Source organism: Psammomys obesus, unplaced genomic scaffold (genome assembly GCF_907164565.1).
Source record: "Psammomys obesus unplaced genomic scaffold, mPsaObe1.curated_primary_1811, whole genome shotgun sequence".
Taxonomy (NCBI): Eukaryota; Metazoa; Chordata; class Mammalia; order Rodentia; family Muridae; genus Psammomys; species Psammomys obesus.
The window spans coordinates 962,363-979,338 of record NW_026587216.1 but is presented as its reverse complement, the minus strand read 5'-3'; the positions used below and the strand labels follow the sequence as shown (position 1 = coordinate 979,338).

General features: G+C 41.6%; 1 protein-coding gene across 2 annotated transcripts in view; it reads right to left on the bottom strand.

Annotated features, from left to right (window-relative positions):
• Pde4d (phosphodiesterase 4D) overlaps positions 1–16,976 on the bottom strand; it is a 678,798-nt gene that overhangs the window by 165,215 nt on the left and 496,607 nt on the right. For both annotated transcript variants that reach the window (XM_055603448.1, XM_055603449.1), the window contains exons 3-5: positions 12,054–12,090; positions 7,370–7,443; positions 4,574–4,623 (exon numbers count right to left, since the gene is read on the bottom strand). In XM_055603448.1, coding sequence (XP_055459423.1) covers positions 4,574–4,623; positions 7,370–7,443; positions 12,054–12,090 — 161 coding nt within the window. The remainder of the gene's footprint in view (positions 1–4,573; positions 4,624–7,369; positions 7,444–12,053; positions 12,091–16,976) is intronic.

The window sequence follows — 16,976 nt, the reverse complement described above, 5'->3', positions numbered from 1 at the left end:
TTAATGCTAACACCTTGGGGGTGTTAAAATTTTTAGAAGAGAAATCCTCAGAAAGTGTGGCATGGAAGACATAGCCACCTAAGTTTCTTACATCGTTTTTGAACACGAGGTAGTCTGTGGAAGTTTCCGTTAAGGAGCTATAAATCAAAAGTAAGTTCTTAGGCTTTGAACAAAAATCTGCTTTAGAAGTCACCCCAGCTCATGATCTGGGCACTGATTGTGCCAGCAGGGCACTGAGAGGACAAAGGGCAGAGCTGGGGCAACAAAAGGCCCCATCTTGGCAGATGCAAGATGTGTACTGACATGTTTGGGCCCTTTTGTAGACTATCTGCCCATTTTCCTTTAGCATCCCACAGGCTTGTCTTCCTCCTTTTCCCTTTCTTCTTTCATATTTTGTTCTTCAGGCTACTCCTCACTGTGGACTGAATAGGTGAATGTGGCCCTAATGTTCAGATTGAAGTCCTAAGCCCCAGTGAGGCCTTTGGGTAAGAATCAGATCATGAGGATAGAGCCTTGTGGATGGAAATGTTGCTTTTATTAAGGGACCCTGTCCCACGGTGAGAGCAATATTGATTAGACAGTATTCTACAACCAGGAAGACAACGTTCAACTGAATGCAACCCTGCTGGCACCCCATCTCAGACTCCAGTCTCCAGAACTTCGAAAAATAAATCATGTGATTTATAAATGAATATCCCAATGTGTGGTACTGGGTAAAATATCCAGTAGTCATACCTGGTTCTGTGTTCAGGGTGGACTCTAGAAACAAAACTTGAAAAGATTTACCAAGTGCTGACTCTGTGAGGGGCCAGCCTAGCAAAGAAAACTAATACATTTGACTCATATCCATAGGGCACAGGGTGGCCCCTTTACAGATGAGGGTACTGAATCAGAGAAAAGGCACAAAATCTCACTCAGGGCTGGAAACTGCTTTGGACAGATAAAATACCTACTCTGCTTAATTCTAGGGCCACAGTGGTAGTGGGCTGTGCAAACAGTGGTTTTCTTAGCTAGTCTAAGCCTAACATCCGCAAGGCTTCACTGTTACTCCAAATTTAAAACAAAATTTCCAAGAAGACAGTTATCCTCACTGATTTAAACAAAACAAACAAACAAACAACCCTCTCCCCCCCCACCCCCACCCCCACTACCCTCCCAGGACTTCATTGCAAGGACAGACAGGTTTTAACATTAGGCAGGCAAGCCTCTAGGGACCTGCAATTTTTTCTGGGTATCTCAAGTCTCGGACAGCCAGGTATCAAAGTCTCAACACCACTATCATTATTGTGTTGTTGTTAGCTTTTAGGTTTTAAGCGCTTGCATCTCTAGAGTTACTGAAAAAAAAAATAGAATTTCCCCTCCCCATGTTCCCTCCTTGGTTCGCAAAGCCGGGGAAACAAACATGACTCCATTCTTCAGTCTGGGATTTCCTATTGCCGTCTGTAACGGCTCAGGTGCTCTAAGAAGTTAATGACAGCTAACCAGTTTCCCATTCTAGAACTTTTGTAGGGCCCTGGGTCACAAACTGGTAGGTACAAACGTGCCCTTATTCATCATAATTGCCTAATCCCGGGAGATAATGATTTCCTCTCCTGAGTGTCAGTGTTATGTTAAAAAACTGCAGAGACATATCATGAACTTCTCCACTTGTTATGACCAGTTCTGGGACCTTAAGTGAAACCGCTATGCCGTGAGTTTGGTTTGGGCACTAGTCACGTGGCTCAAGGGAGGGGGATATGTGCCTGACCACTTGGAGACTACACTTTCCTTGTTGGACACATATCATGGTCCTGGTGTAATAAACTGCTCTGGGGGAGGATGTCAGTCATAAGGTCGTTGCACATACACTCAGAGACCGAAAGAGCATTGCATTCTACTCTAACCCCAACTATGACGTTGCCTGTTATGCAAGGGTTGGGGGGAAGGAGGCACCTTTCCAGAGCGGTGCACTGAGTATCTGAGCAGCGTCTTCAGGTTCCATGGAGTTTTACTCACTAGGAACGACGTCAAAGTGATCACAAAGTATGCCTGTCCACCCCTCACCATCTTCAGGAAGCTGCATAGAAAACAGGGACCCGTTCCTTACTTCCATCCTTGTTTTGGCCTACTTATATTGAATCTGGGCTTTTACACAAACAAAAACAGAAACCCAAACCCAAACAAACAGAAAAACAATTTGTTCCTCGGAGAATTAACTTTAGTAGGTAGGCACTTTTACTACTCATCTCTTGATGAAGAGCAAGACCCAAAGTGGTGAACCAAGCTCGTGTTAAAACAGTAAGGTGTGACATCATCATAAGCATACTCAGGAGAGAGAACCGACACCTTAATAGTTATTAAAATGTGACTCCCACTTGATGGGACGTTCAAGAAAGAAAACAAGGTTAACCACTACTTCAGAATGATCTGCAGTGTGGTGACGACAGATAGAACCAGCACACTGGTCAGGACACAGCCGATTTTCCACAAAGCATATTCACTGAAAGCCATTTAAGGGCCTCCTTCTCATATTATGGGCTGGGGTTTAAAGAGGACACTTGAACCAAAAAATTGGTCTAGCTTGGAGAATATGCTAATTTTCTTCTGGTAATAATTTTAGAAATCATGGTTTTTCTTTTCCAGGCAATTATTTTAATGAATCAATTGGGGTTTCAAGAAACAATTACATGAGCTCAATTTGGCCTCAAGTTCGGCAAAATGAGATCATTCTGGATTTGGTTCAGTTGAGATCAAGACTCCTGTTTAAAACGGACTAATAGGATTGGGAGAAGTACTCTTCTATCTCCTTTACTTCCTTTGTATTGTTTTCCCCAAATATCTGTGGGTCTTTTTCTGGTGTGTGTGTGTGTGTTCATATGAACATACATGTGTGTTTAGATATATGTGCATATGAAGACTAGATACCCAAGCCTAGTGTCTCTCTTAATCACCCTCCATCGGATATTTTTTTCATAGAATCTCACTGGGACCCAGCGCTTCCTGATTCAGCTGGGCTGGCTGGCCAGTGAGCCCCAGACATCGCCCTCGTTCACCTTCCCAGCACTGGAATTACAGGTGTTCAGTGCCACACTCAGTCTTCAGCAAATGCTGGCGTTCTCCTGCTTGTTTGACAATCCCTTTAGACACTAAGCCATTTCCCGAGTCTTGGGTCCAGTTCATATATATATATATATATATATATATATATATATATCAATGTATATATTATATATTGTATATTTATATGTACATCTCTCTCTCTCTCTCTCTCTCTCTCTCTCTCTCTCTATATATATATATATATATATATATATATATATATATATATATATATCTTACACTAACTTTTAACTTGTTCTCAGCTTTCTGAATTCCAAAGAGAACTAATGGAATAGTAATAATTTTTTTGTGCAAAAACTGGGCATTAGTTAATAAGGAATGCATCTTTTTGCTTTTTGGGGGGTGGTGAGACAGGGTTTCTCTGTGCGTATCTTTGTCTGTCCTGGAACTCACTCTGTAGACCAAGCTGGTCTCGAACTCATGGAGGTCTGCCTGCCTCTGCCTCTAGAGTGCTGGGACTAAAGGTGCGTGTCACCACTGTCTGGCTTTTTTACATTTTTAAACATTCGCATATTTATTTTGTGTGTGCATGTATGCTGCTGTGTATGTGCCATGGCACACCTGTGGAGGTCAGAAGTCAACTTGTGAGAGTTCTGTTTCTACCACAAGAGTACTGGCATTGAACTCAGATCATAGGCTTCGAAAGAATCATCTTTACCTGCTAACCCTTCTTGCCAGACTCAGTTTTTCTTTTTTCTGTTTTTTTTTTTTTTTGTTGTTGTTGTTTGTTTGGTTTTGAGACAGTTCTAACGATGGTGTTTGGAATAACCCCAAACTTGCTATGTAGTAGCTCAGGCTGGTCCAAATTTGCAATCCTCCTCCCCTAGTTCTCCAAGTGTGAGGGTTGAAGGCATGTTCCGCTCCGTCTAGCTTTACTCTTCCACCTTGACTAATCTACGTTGCACTGAGACAATACTGAGCAGCTAACATGGCAACAAAGATAACACTGTACCAGTAATGCAACCTCTCCAAATTCAAGTGTCTACAGTGATGCTAAGTCAAGCCCAAACACACTGGCCTCTGTAAAAACATGGTAATCAGGAAATATTTCCCAAGGAACAGCACAAATGCAAACCATGGGAGAGAGTGGTCCTCAGCCTGTGGGTCCTGACACCTTTGGAGGTCTAAAGAGCCTTTCACAGGGATCACATATCAGATATCCTGTATATCAGATGCTTACATTATGATTCAAACAGTAGAAAAATTATAGTTATGAAGTAACAAAAAAAATAATCTTCTGGTGGGGGTTCACTATAATATGAGGAACTCTGTTAAAGGGTTGCAGCATCAGGAAGGTTGAGGACCACATTGGCAGACAATGACAACAAGGAAACATAAAAAGGGAAACATTCGTTTCTTTAAAATTTTAGAATCACAGCATAACATGGGTGTTAGGAACAGGGCATAGGGCTAAGGATCAGTGCACAGGATTTCTTCCCAGACAGGAAGAAAGAAACTCCAGTTTTTCTCTTACCTGTGATGGTGGCTTTGTTGATGGATGGTTGGTTGCACATGGGTGATCGCCTGACAAAGAGAGAAAACGCGAAGTGATAAATGCATGGTGCTCTTTCGACTTCAGTAACCTAAGTTGTTTTGAATATGCATGCTAATCCAAAGAGTTGTTTGAGTTAGGAGATGAACATAAAGGCACATTCGGCTTAGCCAGTAAAGCTCTTGGATGCACCTTCACTGTAGTTCAGACTACTGAGGGGAAAAGTGAGGGAGAAAAGAAAAATGTCAACCTAAATCTCGTGGTTGGACTCTAGGAAAGCGATGGGCACTGGATTAAACGGAAACATCATAGGATGTGCCAGGAGGGGGCATTCTTACTGGCTGGCTGTACTCAATTAAGACAGGGTATGGAGAAGAAGACAGACTTTCTGAATATAAAAATGTGGTCAGTTTATAATAGCTTTCCCTGGTGCAGGATTAGAAACTTAGCTCTGGCTTCTAGTCTCATGATTTCTTGTACACTGCCAGGAGTGAATGACTCCTTTAAAGTACGCTGCAAGTAGAGGAGATATGTTATTTTAAATTTAAAGTTATTTGCTATCACTGGCAGCCCACACAGGCCAGAGATCTTTAAACAGCCTTCAAGAAACAGATACTCAGTTGAGAGAGTATCTCTCTGCAAAACATCCAAGGCCTTTTTCATGTATGTGCATGTGTGTGCACATACATGCTTTGTTTGTTTGTTTTCTAGTGGTTAACACTTACTAAGTCCTTGCTGTGGGCTAGAACTTGTGCTGTAAATGAGTTATCTTGTTAACTGAGTTATCTTGTTAAATGAGTTAAACTTGTACTTTAAATGAGTTATCTCACTTAATCCTTATGACCAGCTTCGAGGCAGGTGAGTTCATTGTGTGTGTGTGTGTGTGCTTAGCCCTTTACACTGACCTGCTGGAAGGCCATGTCTCCCACCTGAGCTGCAGGACACCTGGGAAAAGCCATCTTAACATGATGTTGGCTTTGACTGGTTCCACTCAGCCTCCCAGTTGCACCGCTGTTCTTAAGTTTATTGGCGCCAGTTTTGTACTTAAGTTTTGCATGTGACTGGAGATGTGAACTTGGCAAGTGCTTCACTTTAGAAATCTTTCGGACGGCTGCTCTGGTCTGTGTCTTGCTGAGGTGTGTTACGCACGCACACGGCAGGGCATGCCCAGCGTGGTACTGCTGTAGACCAGACTTTACTCAGATAACTCATATGTTGACAAAACTTTTCAGTTCTTGTTCTGTAAGAATGTAGAAAGTGCTCCCTTGGCGTGGGAATACCGAATGAAGACATTAGGCCTCTCTGTAATTTTAGAAAGCCAAATCGTCGCCTTGTTAGTATTTATCTTTTCCTAGGATCAGTTCTCTGGCTTACATGTGGGAACCTGGGGCCCCAAAGAGTAACAATAATGCATAAACATTGACCATTAGATCCCTGAGGACATTGGTGCATCATTTAGGGAAGAATGAGCCAAACCTCCCTTCTGGGAATATATATATATATATATATGTTGATGGCAGTGATAGAAACTATCAGTGGGCTTTAAACATGTCAGCGATGAGTTCAGGTTACCACACCTGCAGCCAAGCTTAGGGCACGTTCTCACTCAAGTCGTTTCCTAAAGAAAGTAAAAAAAAAAGCACATTCTCCCCTTTAAGTGTGATGATGAACTTTGAAATGTTCCAGTGGTGCCCAGTAGGCAAATGCTGAGCCCTCCAGAGAGGTGGTTCTCAACCTGTGGGTCACAAGCCTCTGGCAAAACCCTCTATATCTAAAAATTATTTGCACTAAGGTTCCTAATATAACAAAGTACAAGTATGAATAAGTAAGGAAAACAATTCTATAGTTAGGGAATAACAAGATGAGGAACTGTATCAAAAGGTGGCAACATTAGGACAGCTGAGAGCCATGGCTCTAGAGGGATCAGTTACCCTGGGCCAAGCTAGATGGATGTTCCGGGGTTAGTTCTGAGTTTCTATCTTCCTTCTTCCTGTTTAAATCTGCTCTGTCCGTGCAAATCCGTTGAAAATGCCTGCTTGGTCTATGCTGAGAATGGACACGAGGGTCAGTGTGATGCCCTCGTGCCTGTCAGATCAACTGTCACGAGTTTAAATGCTGCTCCCTGGGTGACAGCATCTGAGGGAAACTTAAAAGATAAAGAACTGGATTTCTTAGACGAAATTCGCAACGGACACATTTGAGAGTGGCAAGCCACGGCTTCATCTTTCCTTCTGAGCTGAGACTTTTACGAAAGTGAGGTGACTGTTCCTGATATGGTACCAAAAGCCCAAGTTGCTTCTGAGGTCAGTATGACATGGTACAGCTGGCCAGGCTGCACTGAAAACGCCATTGGCGAGAAATGGATTCCTCAGAGCACGGCCCTGGGGTGCAAATGTCTTACTACCTCTTGACTATTTGCAGTGCCCGCAGGATGTTTACTCTGTATTAGGAAGGTAACTGGGAATACACATGTGAACACATGACAAATGGATAATTTCCAAACCAAGTAGAACCTGTGAGTGTTAAACAACAGAGGGCCTATCCTCCTGGGCTCTTTCTGACAGATGGGATCACCGAGTTTACTTTTCCCACTTCTTTATTTCAAACCGGAATGTCACTAGAGAGTAATTGTAGAAAATGAAGTGGACACTGCATGACATCGGCCCCACAGCTGGACAGTGAAGATGACTCAAAGATGTCTCATGTATTGTATTGCATTCAGCTCAAGCTGAGAACACACTAAAGGTTCAGTGGAGGACGGGGGAGAGGGTAGCTTACTTGCTGGGTGCTCGATCTTGCAAATTAGTTAATGCAGCAAAGTTGTTCCTTACAGTTCTCAGGCTGGCCAGGACCTATGACAAAAAGAGAGTTCTTTAGAGTTCTTGAACAAGGGTCAGTTGTAGTGCAGCTAAACATTCTTTTTTAAAGAAAAAAAATTATATAAAAAACAAACAAACAAACAAACAAACGCTGCTTTCGCGTATTATAACAGAATCTTCCAGGACTCAGAAAAAAAAAATTTAATCCTGGTTATGAAATCTAGGGAGGTTGGACTCCCAAAATTTTGTAGAAACCCCTCCTCACTGGCTTTGTTTGAGGGAACAGTAGCGGGAGTTCTTCAGTCACCAACACAATGTCCCCAGCAGCGCCCATGCCATTGTGGTTGGATTTCATGCGATTATGAAGTCCTATAACACAAAACACCCTGACAGTCTGTGCCCCCGTTTCCTGTGTGTAAAAGAGAGATAGCGCTATCTACCCGTTAGGGTTGTTGTGACGGTTAAAGGAAACTGCTGCTTAATGCCAACGACATGCCTAAGCCAAAAGTATGTGGTGACTGTGTGTTCATTATGGAAACTTCCATTTAATTATCTGGTGCATGGGAAGTTTACTTAATGCTTATCAGTGACAATACAGAGAATCCTCAAATTTCTAATTGACCCAGGAGACTGAGAACTGTGCCCCGAGTTTCTTCATCAGACTGTGATCCAGACGAAAGCACTCTGCATCTCACGCATTTGTTTCTGGGAGTGGATGGGAACTTGTGCAAGTCAAAGGGAGCTGTTTATGCTCCGCAGCAGTGACCTTCAGCAGTCCCCCTGAAGGAGTTCATGGTGCCTCCTAGGAAGCCAGCCAGTCACTGGAAAACCTGGCTCATTATCACACACAGCTCTGAAAGGTCACCCTGCTTGTGACGGAGTATCCAAATAGCTAGCGACTGACGTCAGACCACAGTGTCTTTCATGGGGCATGAAATTCTGAATGATGCAGAAATAAAAGGATTAATGATCCAGTCATGAAATCACACTGGCCTTATTTGTGTTTTAGGATGTGAATATCAAACACGTTAAAAAGTATTTAAACACAGAGTGTTGCTTCAAAATTTTGAGATCTCTCACTCCGCTATAAAACAGTTAAGCATTTACCCAGTGACATTTGGCCATTAGGAAATAGAAGTAGTAGCTTCAGTATTTCATTTCTGTAGGAAAAGTTTTGCAGGTAATTCATCATTTATAATTATTTGAAAAAAATTAGCCCAGCTAGGAAAACATTTGTATGACTGAAATCTTTTCTGTAGAGAGGTTTGTTTTGTTTTGAGATGGGGCTTGCTATGTAGCCCTGGCTGGCTTAGAACTCACTTTATAGACCATACTGGCCTCCTATTCATACATTTGCTTGCTCCTTTCCTGGGTTGCTGGGGTTAAAGGTGCCTACTACCATACATTCCAAAGGTGCCTACTACCATACATAGAAAGTTAATTTTTGTTATACTAGTAAGATATTAATTTGAAATATATTTTTGGTTTTAGCATGCAAATTTTGTGCATTTTTTGAAATAATTCTTATTTTTGGTTGTCAAAGAATTTAAACAACAAAGAAAGTTGTCAAGCAAAAAGTATCTAGCTCCATAATTGGGATAAAAATCAAATGATTGTTACTTCTGTGGACAGACAGAAAAATGGAATGGGTCAGACAGACAAATGGAATTGGGGAGGATGGTATTTGAAGCACTAATATTATTCCATTTCTTAGCTGTTTGTTTCACTGTTTATATATTTGCTACATATATAGTATGTATTTATATATTTACTACATATATAGTATGACACATTTCAAAATGAAAGTGAGGTGAAAATCCTCCCCTTAGGCATTGTCTGCCTGCCTTTGACATGCTGACTTTTAGGCTGTATTTTCCATATGCAGTTGTAAACTCTGTAGTAAATGACATTGAAAAAACATGGAAGTGAGTCTGGATTAGGTCACTGTTGCGATTTGTGGTGGGACGAAGATGGTTTTATATGAAAATGTTAACAATATCTTCCACTCCGTAACTCATATGATGTTGGCAGAAATGGAAATAGAAGCTTTCCAGATGAATGAGCCACATGTGATGTGGCTCTGGGCCTCGGTGACTAAACTGACATTCTTCCTACAAATATTGCTAAGTTTTTTTTTTCCCCCTTAAACACTCTTGTCTCTCAGGACACAAGGAGGGAAGCAAGCCTTGCCAGAGGAGGAGAAAAAGAGGAAAAGGGTTTAGCAGAGGCCCTAGATGAAGGTCCAGGTTCATGGATTCTTTTCTGTTCCAGAGCAGCTTTCTGCATATGCTCAGTCCCAGCATTAGAAGCTGCAGTCCTGGCTCTGCAGTGTAGAGAATTTTCTCGCCTCCTTAATGCTTATTTTCAAAGGATCCCTACAGTGTCTTCTAGATGGCTCAGGCTTAGAAAATTAAAGTCATTGCTTCTCCAAGTAAGTGTGTAATTGCTTAAGGCAAGTAACAAACACACAAACACACACACAAGCAGGAATGATGAAAAATTATAAAATCTTAACAATAAACAGTGATAACACTACAGGAAAAAATAATTGTTCATGGGCTAGGTACAGGGTTGGAATATTCACACACAAAATTCTCAGGCTCCTTTAGGTGCTTTCAAACATTTCTTAGCCAACAGGATTCATTGAGGTTGGCAGGAAAAAAAAAAAAGGCTGGCTTCATTAAACAGCTAAAGTGAATGAATGAAAGAAAGGTTTTTCAGGATCGTTTTCCAGGCCATACACAGAGTATGCCACTGGGTGTCAGTATAACATAGACTGAAATACAAGGCAGTGAGGAGGAGGAGGAGGAAGAGGAGGAAGAGGAGGAGGAGGAGGGGGAGAAGGGGAAGGGGGACAGGGAGGGGGACGGGGAGGGGAGGTGTGTTCTTGTGAGGTCAAAGATTCTCAGGATTCACTTCAGAAAAAAATAAAAAATAAAAACATCAGTGGAAAATTATTTACAGGATAAAAAAGTTACTTTTGTTGAAAATAAAACCTCTTTCCAAGTTTTACTTTAAAATACATGAAGTGATTGTTTCTGTGTGTCAGAAAGCTCTAGGCGAATTCATAATGACTTTCTAGTAAGAATGGAGCCATCTAGAAGGATGCTAACTATAATTCATCCCGATGACATACAAGTTTTTGTTGTGTTTCATTTGGTATATTGGTTGGTTGGAGTTACTTGTTTACTTGTCTTTTTTTGCTTGTTTGTTTTATAAAAGTAGAGCAAAAAGCCAACTGAAAAGGAGACAGCAATCTTCCCCACTGCCCAAAAGGGCTCCCCACGTAGTCAGTGAATTTGGCCACAAGTTGGAATTGGCCACAATTTGGAATCTGGCTCCAGCTGGGATGGGAGGGGGCAGGCTGGGGCTTAAAAAATGCTATTGATGCCCTATAACTCATGGGACAATAATTCCCCATAGTGTTAATGAGCACTGTAATTTCCCCCTGAAACTATCTAGGTGTCTGACACAAGCAAAATGATAGAGTTGTTTCCACCCAATGTTTTCAGAACAGGCATATCTCCTGTATCTAAAGGACTCAAGGATGTTTGTTTCTAGGGACCCAGGGGTTGGATGCTTGCTACCAGGAACACAGGATTTGTGTTTTAGAAAGGCAGTCAAAACCAGTGGACTGTGGGAAATAAGCAGCTGATTGCAGAGACAGCTTTCCAGCTTCCAGCACAGCTTTTACTCTTCCTATGTTCGTTGGCCCTGAAGACCCTGGCTAAACTGTTGCTATGTTCAATAGGAAGAAATTAAGAGTGGGCATGAGGAACAGGTGGGGGAGGGACTCCTCCCAACACGAGACTTCATGCCTAAGAAAAAACGTTGAACACAGAGAAGAATCATTTTAAAATAAAATATACAAGCTAACTAAAGTTAACACCTCTTTCTGTGGACCAGCGAGCCTCAGAGCTAATATAAAAGATCAGAAGTTCAAAAACTTAAGAGTAGGAAAGAGTTTAGATGTTAGCTAGTACCTAAATCTGGTTATGATTTGGACATTAGAATAAAACATTGATTTTTTTTTAAATCTCCATTCAGATAATTAAATCTACCCAAGATGTTTGAGGTTCCATCTTGCTCAACAAAACCCTGGGTCCTTCACTATTCTAGACACAGTCCAAAACACTTTAGGTCATTTTATCATCTCAATCTGTGTCATGGAGTTGAAATCTTCTCACCTCTTACGCATGAAGAACACAAATGTGTTACTCAGCTAAATCTTTGTACAAATAACACATGTAAAAAAGGAGTAAATAAAGTATCAGGTTGAACAGGCTTATTGAATTTCAAACACGGATCATGAACTAATTATACAAGATGTAATTTAATCCATGATACAGTCTCCTTCTGGCGCTAATTCCTGTTAGGGAAATAGGGGCCCGCTGGGTACTCTCTCTCTTGGTAACTTGTTATTTGAAGTACAGACACTCCTCAGGTCTAACAGCCTTACACAAAGCACATCTGTAGGGCTAAGGTTACATTTTCCAGCATTGCCTTTTAATTACATGAACGAAGCAAACAATTTGCATCCTCATAGATGTATGTAGTAAAGTTACAGTAAGAATCAGAGTAAGATCCCTACATAAAATGTGTGAATCTGTGAGAAAGCCCTGCCCACTCTAAGCTGTGCTTACCTGAGCAAATGGGGTCACAATCAAGTCATCTCCATGTCTGAAAAACAAACCAAATCCAGTGTTAGAAGTCTCCCCAGTAGTGCTCTCACCACTTTTGATCAACATCAAACAGTACATTCCATTGCAAGAGAATCCCATTGGGAATTACAGTAATTCCATCTTTATCTTCAGTACATGTCTTTCCCCTCCACTGGGTTGAAAACATGTCTTCTGTGATGTTAACCATTGCCCATCTCCTTTGGTCAAAAGAGGGCCTCCTTGATTTAGCAACCAATGTTAATGGTGCTTTTTAGGCACATAGGATGTGCTGTAAGTACAAAAGGGTTCTCAGCTCTGGGCCTGCACTTTGCTCTTGGTTTCTCATTGTAGATGTTAGTCAGGGATGCCGTGCAAAGAACCAGCTACAGCACTGGCTTCTGTGAGAGTACTCTGGGCCATCTAACATTTGTAGGTGATTAGCATCAGGTGATCTGTACTTGATGTGTAAGCCTTGGATAGGTCAGGAGCCGTACATAACGGAGGACTGCATCATCTACTAATAAAAACCCCCATGAAGCTTTTCAACCGACTCGTGTTCCAGCCACTGTACTTACAGGGGAATGCTACCCTGTGGGTGCTGTTGCTATAGTAACATCAGTTCCAGTACACTGGGCATACGAGAGCAAGGTGTCACTGTGACATATCTTGAAGAAGCAAGGAAATGCAAGAATTCATGCGACATTCTTCTCGAGAGAAAGTGGGAAATTGGGGCCTGGGACTCTGTGCAGTGTTCCCCAGCATCAGTAAGTTGAGGAAAGGAAGTCACAAATTTCGGTGGGTCATTTCTTAATCTAGCCAGTCACAGGCTATTTTAATTCTTTCAATCATTATGATTTCCTTATCCTGAAAGACAGGGGTTTGCTTGGTACACCAGGCTGATGTTGAATTTGTGATGCTCCCATATTGGCCCTGTGAGTGCTGGGATTTCTAATGTGTGCTGCCATACCCCATTTCAGAAAATATTTTTTTTTAATTAGGTAAATGTAGTTATTTTACATATAAATTTCCTTGACATATTCCTCACTGAGGGCAGCTCACTTGAAATGTTAGCTTGTTCATCTGAGCATCTTGAGCATCTTGCTCATCTTGAGCATCTGAAAAGGACCCAAGTACCCAAACCTCTGAGGCGTGCAGTACAAGCAGAGTGAGAACACTTGTAATGGGCCCACGGTGATGAGACCACCACTGCAGCAAGCAGATTGCTATTAGGGAATACCACAGAAAGAAACAAATGCAGAAACTTCCAGAACAGATAGAATGAGCCACTGTGGGTCACTGTGGAGGTTAGTGTCACACTAGTCTCGAGTCTTCTGATGAGGAAAGGGGTGGCCTATGTCTGTTAATTTACCCTGGTCACCAGCGCCAAGTAGAGGCCATTCCTGTGGCCACAAGGAATCCCACCTCTTCCTTCTCCCAAGAGAAGGACCTCCTGGCTCCTGAGCCAGTTCTCCTGGGGCTCTGAAGGACAGGCTCAATGGCAGGTGCTGACAAGGGGAATGGAAGTCCTCTCATTCTCCACACCTTTGTCGTCTTTCCCTTACTCCTGTGTTTCTTACTACACTGTTTCCCACTTTCATTGTTTCTGAACGAAAGAGTCAGAAACATAGATAAGAAACTGAAAGACTCAAATACACTTAATGTACAGCACTTAAATATGGAGATGGGTACTGCCATCCAAAACACTAGGTTCATTCATCTCCCCAAAAAACAGTTCCTTCAGCAACTGTTTCAAGACTGGGAATTTGAGAGATATTACCAGATATTAGTTTCAGTGATGGAGGCCCTTATAATGTTTCTTTTCCTTTTATCTTCCTTCCCTCCCTCCCTTCCTACCTATCTTTCTTTTATCCATCTTTATAGACACAGTTTCATTACCCTTTCTGCTAGGCTGGAACTTGCTGTGTAGATCAGGCTGGCCATGAACTCCCAGAGATTCATCTGCCTCCCACCACTGGATGCTGGCATAAAAGCCTTGCCTCACCCAGCCCAAATACCTGTTATTTCTTAGAGTAAGCTTTCAAACCTGCTGGTACAAGTCCACAATCCCTGTTACTCAGGAAGCTGAGGCAGAAGGCACAAAAAGTCAGTGCCTGGTTGCACTACAGAGTGAGGGGAAGGACAGCGGAGTAACTTAGCAAGATATTGTCTCAAAAACAAAATATATTTAAAAGTTTGAGATACAGTTCAAGAGCTTACATGAGGTCCCGTGCTCACACACACACACACACACACACACACACACACACACACGCATGAGTATGTCTTCATTAATATCTGTTTTGGTTGAAGAAAGGGCATCCTAAGAAGGGAGCAAAATCCTATATCTGTGAAGAAATTGGAAGAGCATTCAAATTCAAGTCCTATGACTTTGTGGTTCTGTCTTTACACATACATAATTCTTTTTCTACCATGCACTTACCCATGTCAAAAGCACATCCAAAAACAATGTTGATTCCGTGGCATAGTTTTTTATTTCGTGAAAATATCATTAAAATAATAGTCTAAAATAAAATTAAGTGGAAAAATGAAAACAACCCCACCCCAAACCAACCCAACCCAACCCACCAGTGACTTAAAATCAGCTCAGCCTCCCTGATGGTCTTCATGCCCTACAATCATAAACCAAGTAATGGAGAAACTAGTAAAAGAACATTTACTTTTTGATCTAGAAAAAGAGTACTGGACAACAGTTCACTAACATGCTGATAAACAGGGCAGGGCACAAATGCTCTGAGGATTGCTCGTGATAGAGACTTATCAATTGGTATCTGTAAGTTAATATGTATATTATATATAATACAGCATACGTGTACATATATATTATATGTGTAAAGAGAATTTTTAGGCTCTTGTTTTCTTATAAACATTTATTTTTCTGCTATGTTTCAAAAAAGGAAAAAATGTCCTGAGGGGTAAAATTCCATCTATCAACCAGACATCCAGAAAATAGGCCTATTTACATATTCTACTATACAAGGAAACTTTCTTTGAGACATTGACCTTGTAAATATTATATGTGAATTTATATAATTAAAAAAATAGCATGTAAAGACTGAGGGTCCAACTCAGTGACAGAATAGTAGTTTAGCATGTGTGAGGCCCTGGGTTCTACTCCTAATTCTGCCCCCATTCCCATATATATATTTAATAAGTAAAAAATATATTTTACTTATTAAAATTTGTTCACTTTGTATCCTAGCCGCAGCCCCCTCCCTCACCCCCTCCCAATCCTGCCCTCCCTCCCTCTTCTCTTCCCATACCCCTCCCCTAGTCCACTGATAGGGTAGGTCCTCCTTCCCTTCCAGCTGACCCTAGTCTCATCAGGACTGTCTGCATTGTCTTCCTCTTTGCCCTGGTAAGGCTGCCCCTCACCCTCAGGGAGAGGTGATCAAAGAGCCAGCCACTGAGTTCATGTCAGAGACAGGCCCTATTCCCCTTACTAGGATACCCACTTGGACACTGAGGTGCCATGGGCTACATCTGTGCAGGGGTTCTAGGTTATTTCCATACATGGTCCTTGGTTGGAGTATCAGTCTCAGAAAAGACCACTGGGCCAAGATATTTTGGTTCTGTTGCTCTCCTTGTGAAGCTCCTGTCCCCTCCAGGTCTTTCTATCTCCCCCTTCTTTCATAAGATTCCCTGCACTCTGCCTGAAGTTTGGATATGAGTCTCAGCATCTGCTTTTATACACTGCTGGTTAGAGTCTTTCAGAGGCCCTCTGTGGTATGCTACTGTCCTGTTCCCTGCTTTCTCCATCTTCCGAGGTCTAAGAAGGGAGGCCTATCCCATTTGCCTTTCTGAATGAGGATTGAGCATCTAACCCAGAGACCTCCTTCTTGCTTAAGTAATCCAATTAAAAAATGGGGTACAGGGCTAAACAGAGAATTCTCAATAAAGGAATATCGAATGGCTTAAAGAAATGCTCAACATCTTTAGTCATCAGGGAGATGCAAATCAAAACAACCCTGATACTACACCTTACACCCATCAGAATGGCTAAGATCAAGAACTCAAGTGACAACACATGCTGGAGAGGATGTGAAGAAAGGGGAACCCTCCTCCATTCCTGGTGGAAATGTAAACTTGTTCAACCACTTTGGAAATCAATCTGGCATTTTCTCAGAAAATTAGGAATAGTGCTACCTGAAGATCCAGCTATACCACTCCTAGGTATATATCCAAAAGATGCTCAAGTATACAACAAGGACATTTGCTCAACCATGTTCATAGCAACTCTATTCGTAATAGCCAGAAACTGGAAACAACTTAGATGTCCCTCAATGGAGGAATGGATACAGAAACTGTTACATTTACACAATGGAATACTACTCAGCTATTAGAAACAAGGATATCATGAAATTGCAGCTAAATGGTGGGAACTAAAAGATCATCCTGAGTGAGGTATCCCAGAAGCAGAAAGTCATACATAGTATATACTCCTTTATAAGTTGGATATTAGAATATAGGATAATCATACTAAAATCTGTATATCTAAAGCAGCTAAGCAAGAAGGAGTTCCCTGGGTATTCTAAAATTTAAAACGTCTTCGTACTTCTTGTTACTATTTTAATAATTAATAATCAACACAATCACAAGGATTCAAATAACCACATTATGAAGAAGCAGGGGTACTCTCCAGGTAAAGCACACCAAGAACCAACAGCTCTTTGAGGAGATACTTAATAGCACTCATCATCAGAGCAATGCAAATTCAAATCAAGATATCAGCTCTCAACTCTTAATCAATTGATCTCATTTTCATTTTAAAAGGTGGGAAAAATGGACTCATAAAAAGCAGAAAGGTCAAAGAAGTTTCAAAGGAAAGATCAAAGTGAGAGTGATGCAGAGGTCCTCCTGGGATGAGAAGAGGGAACAGCAACAGAG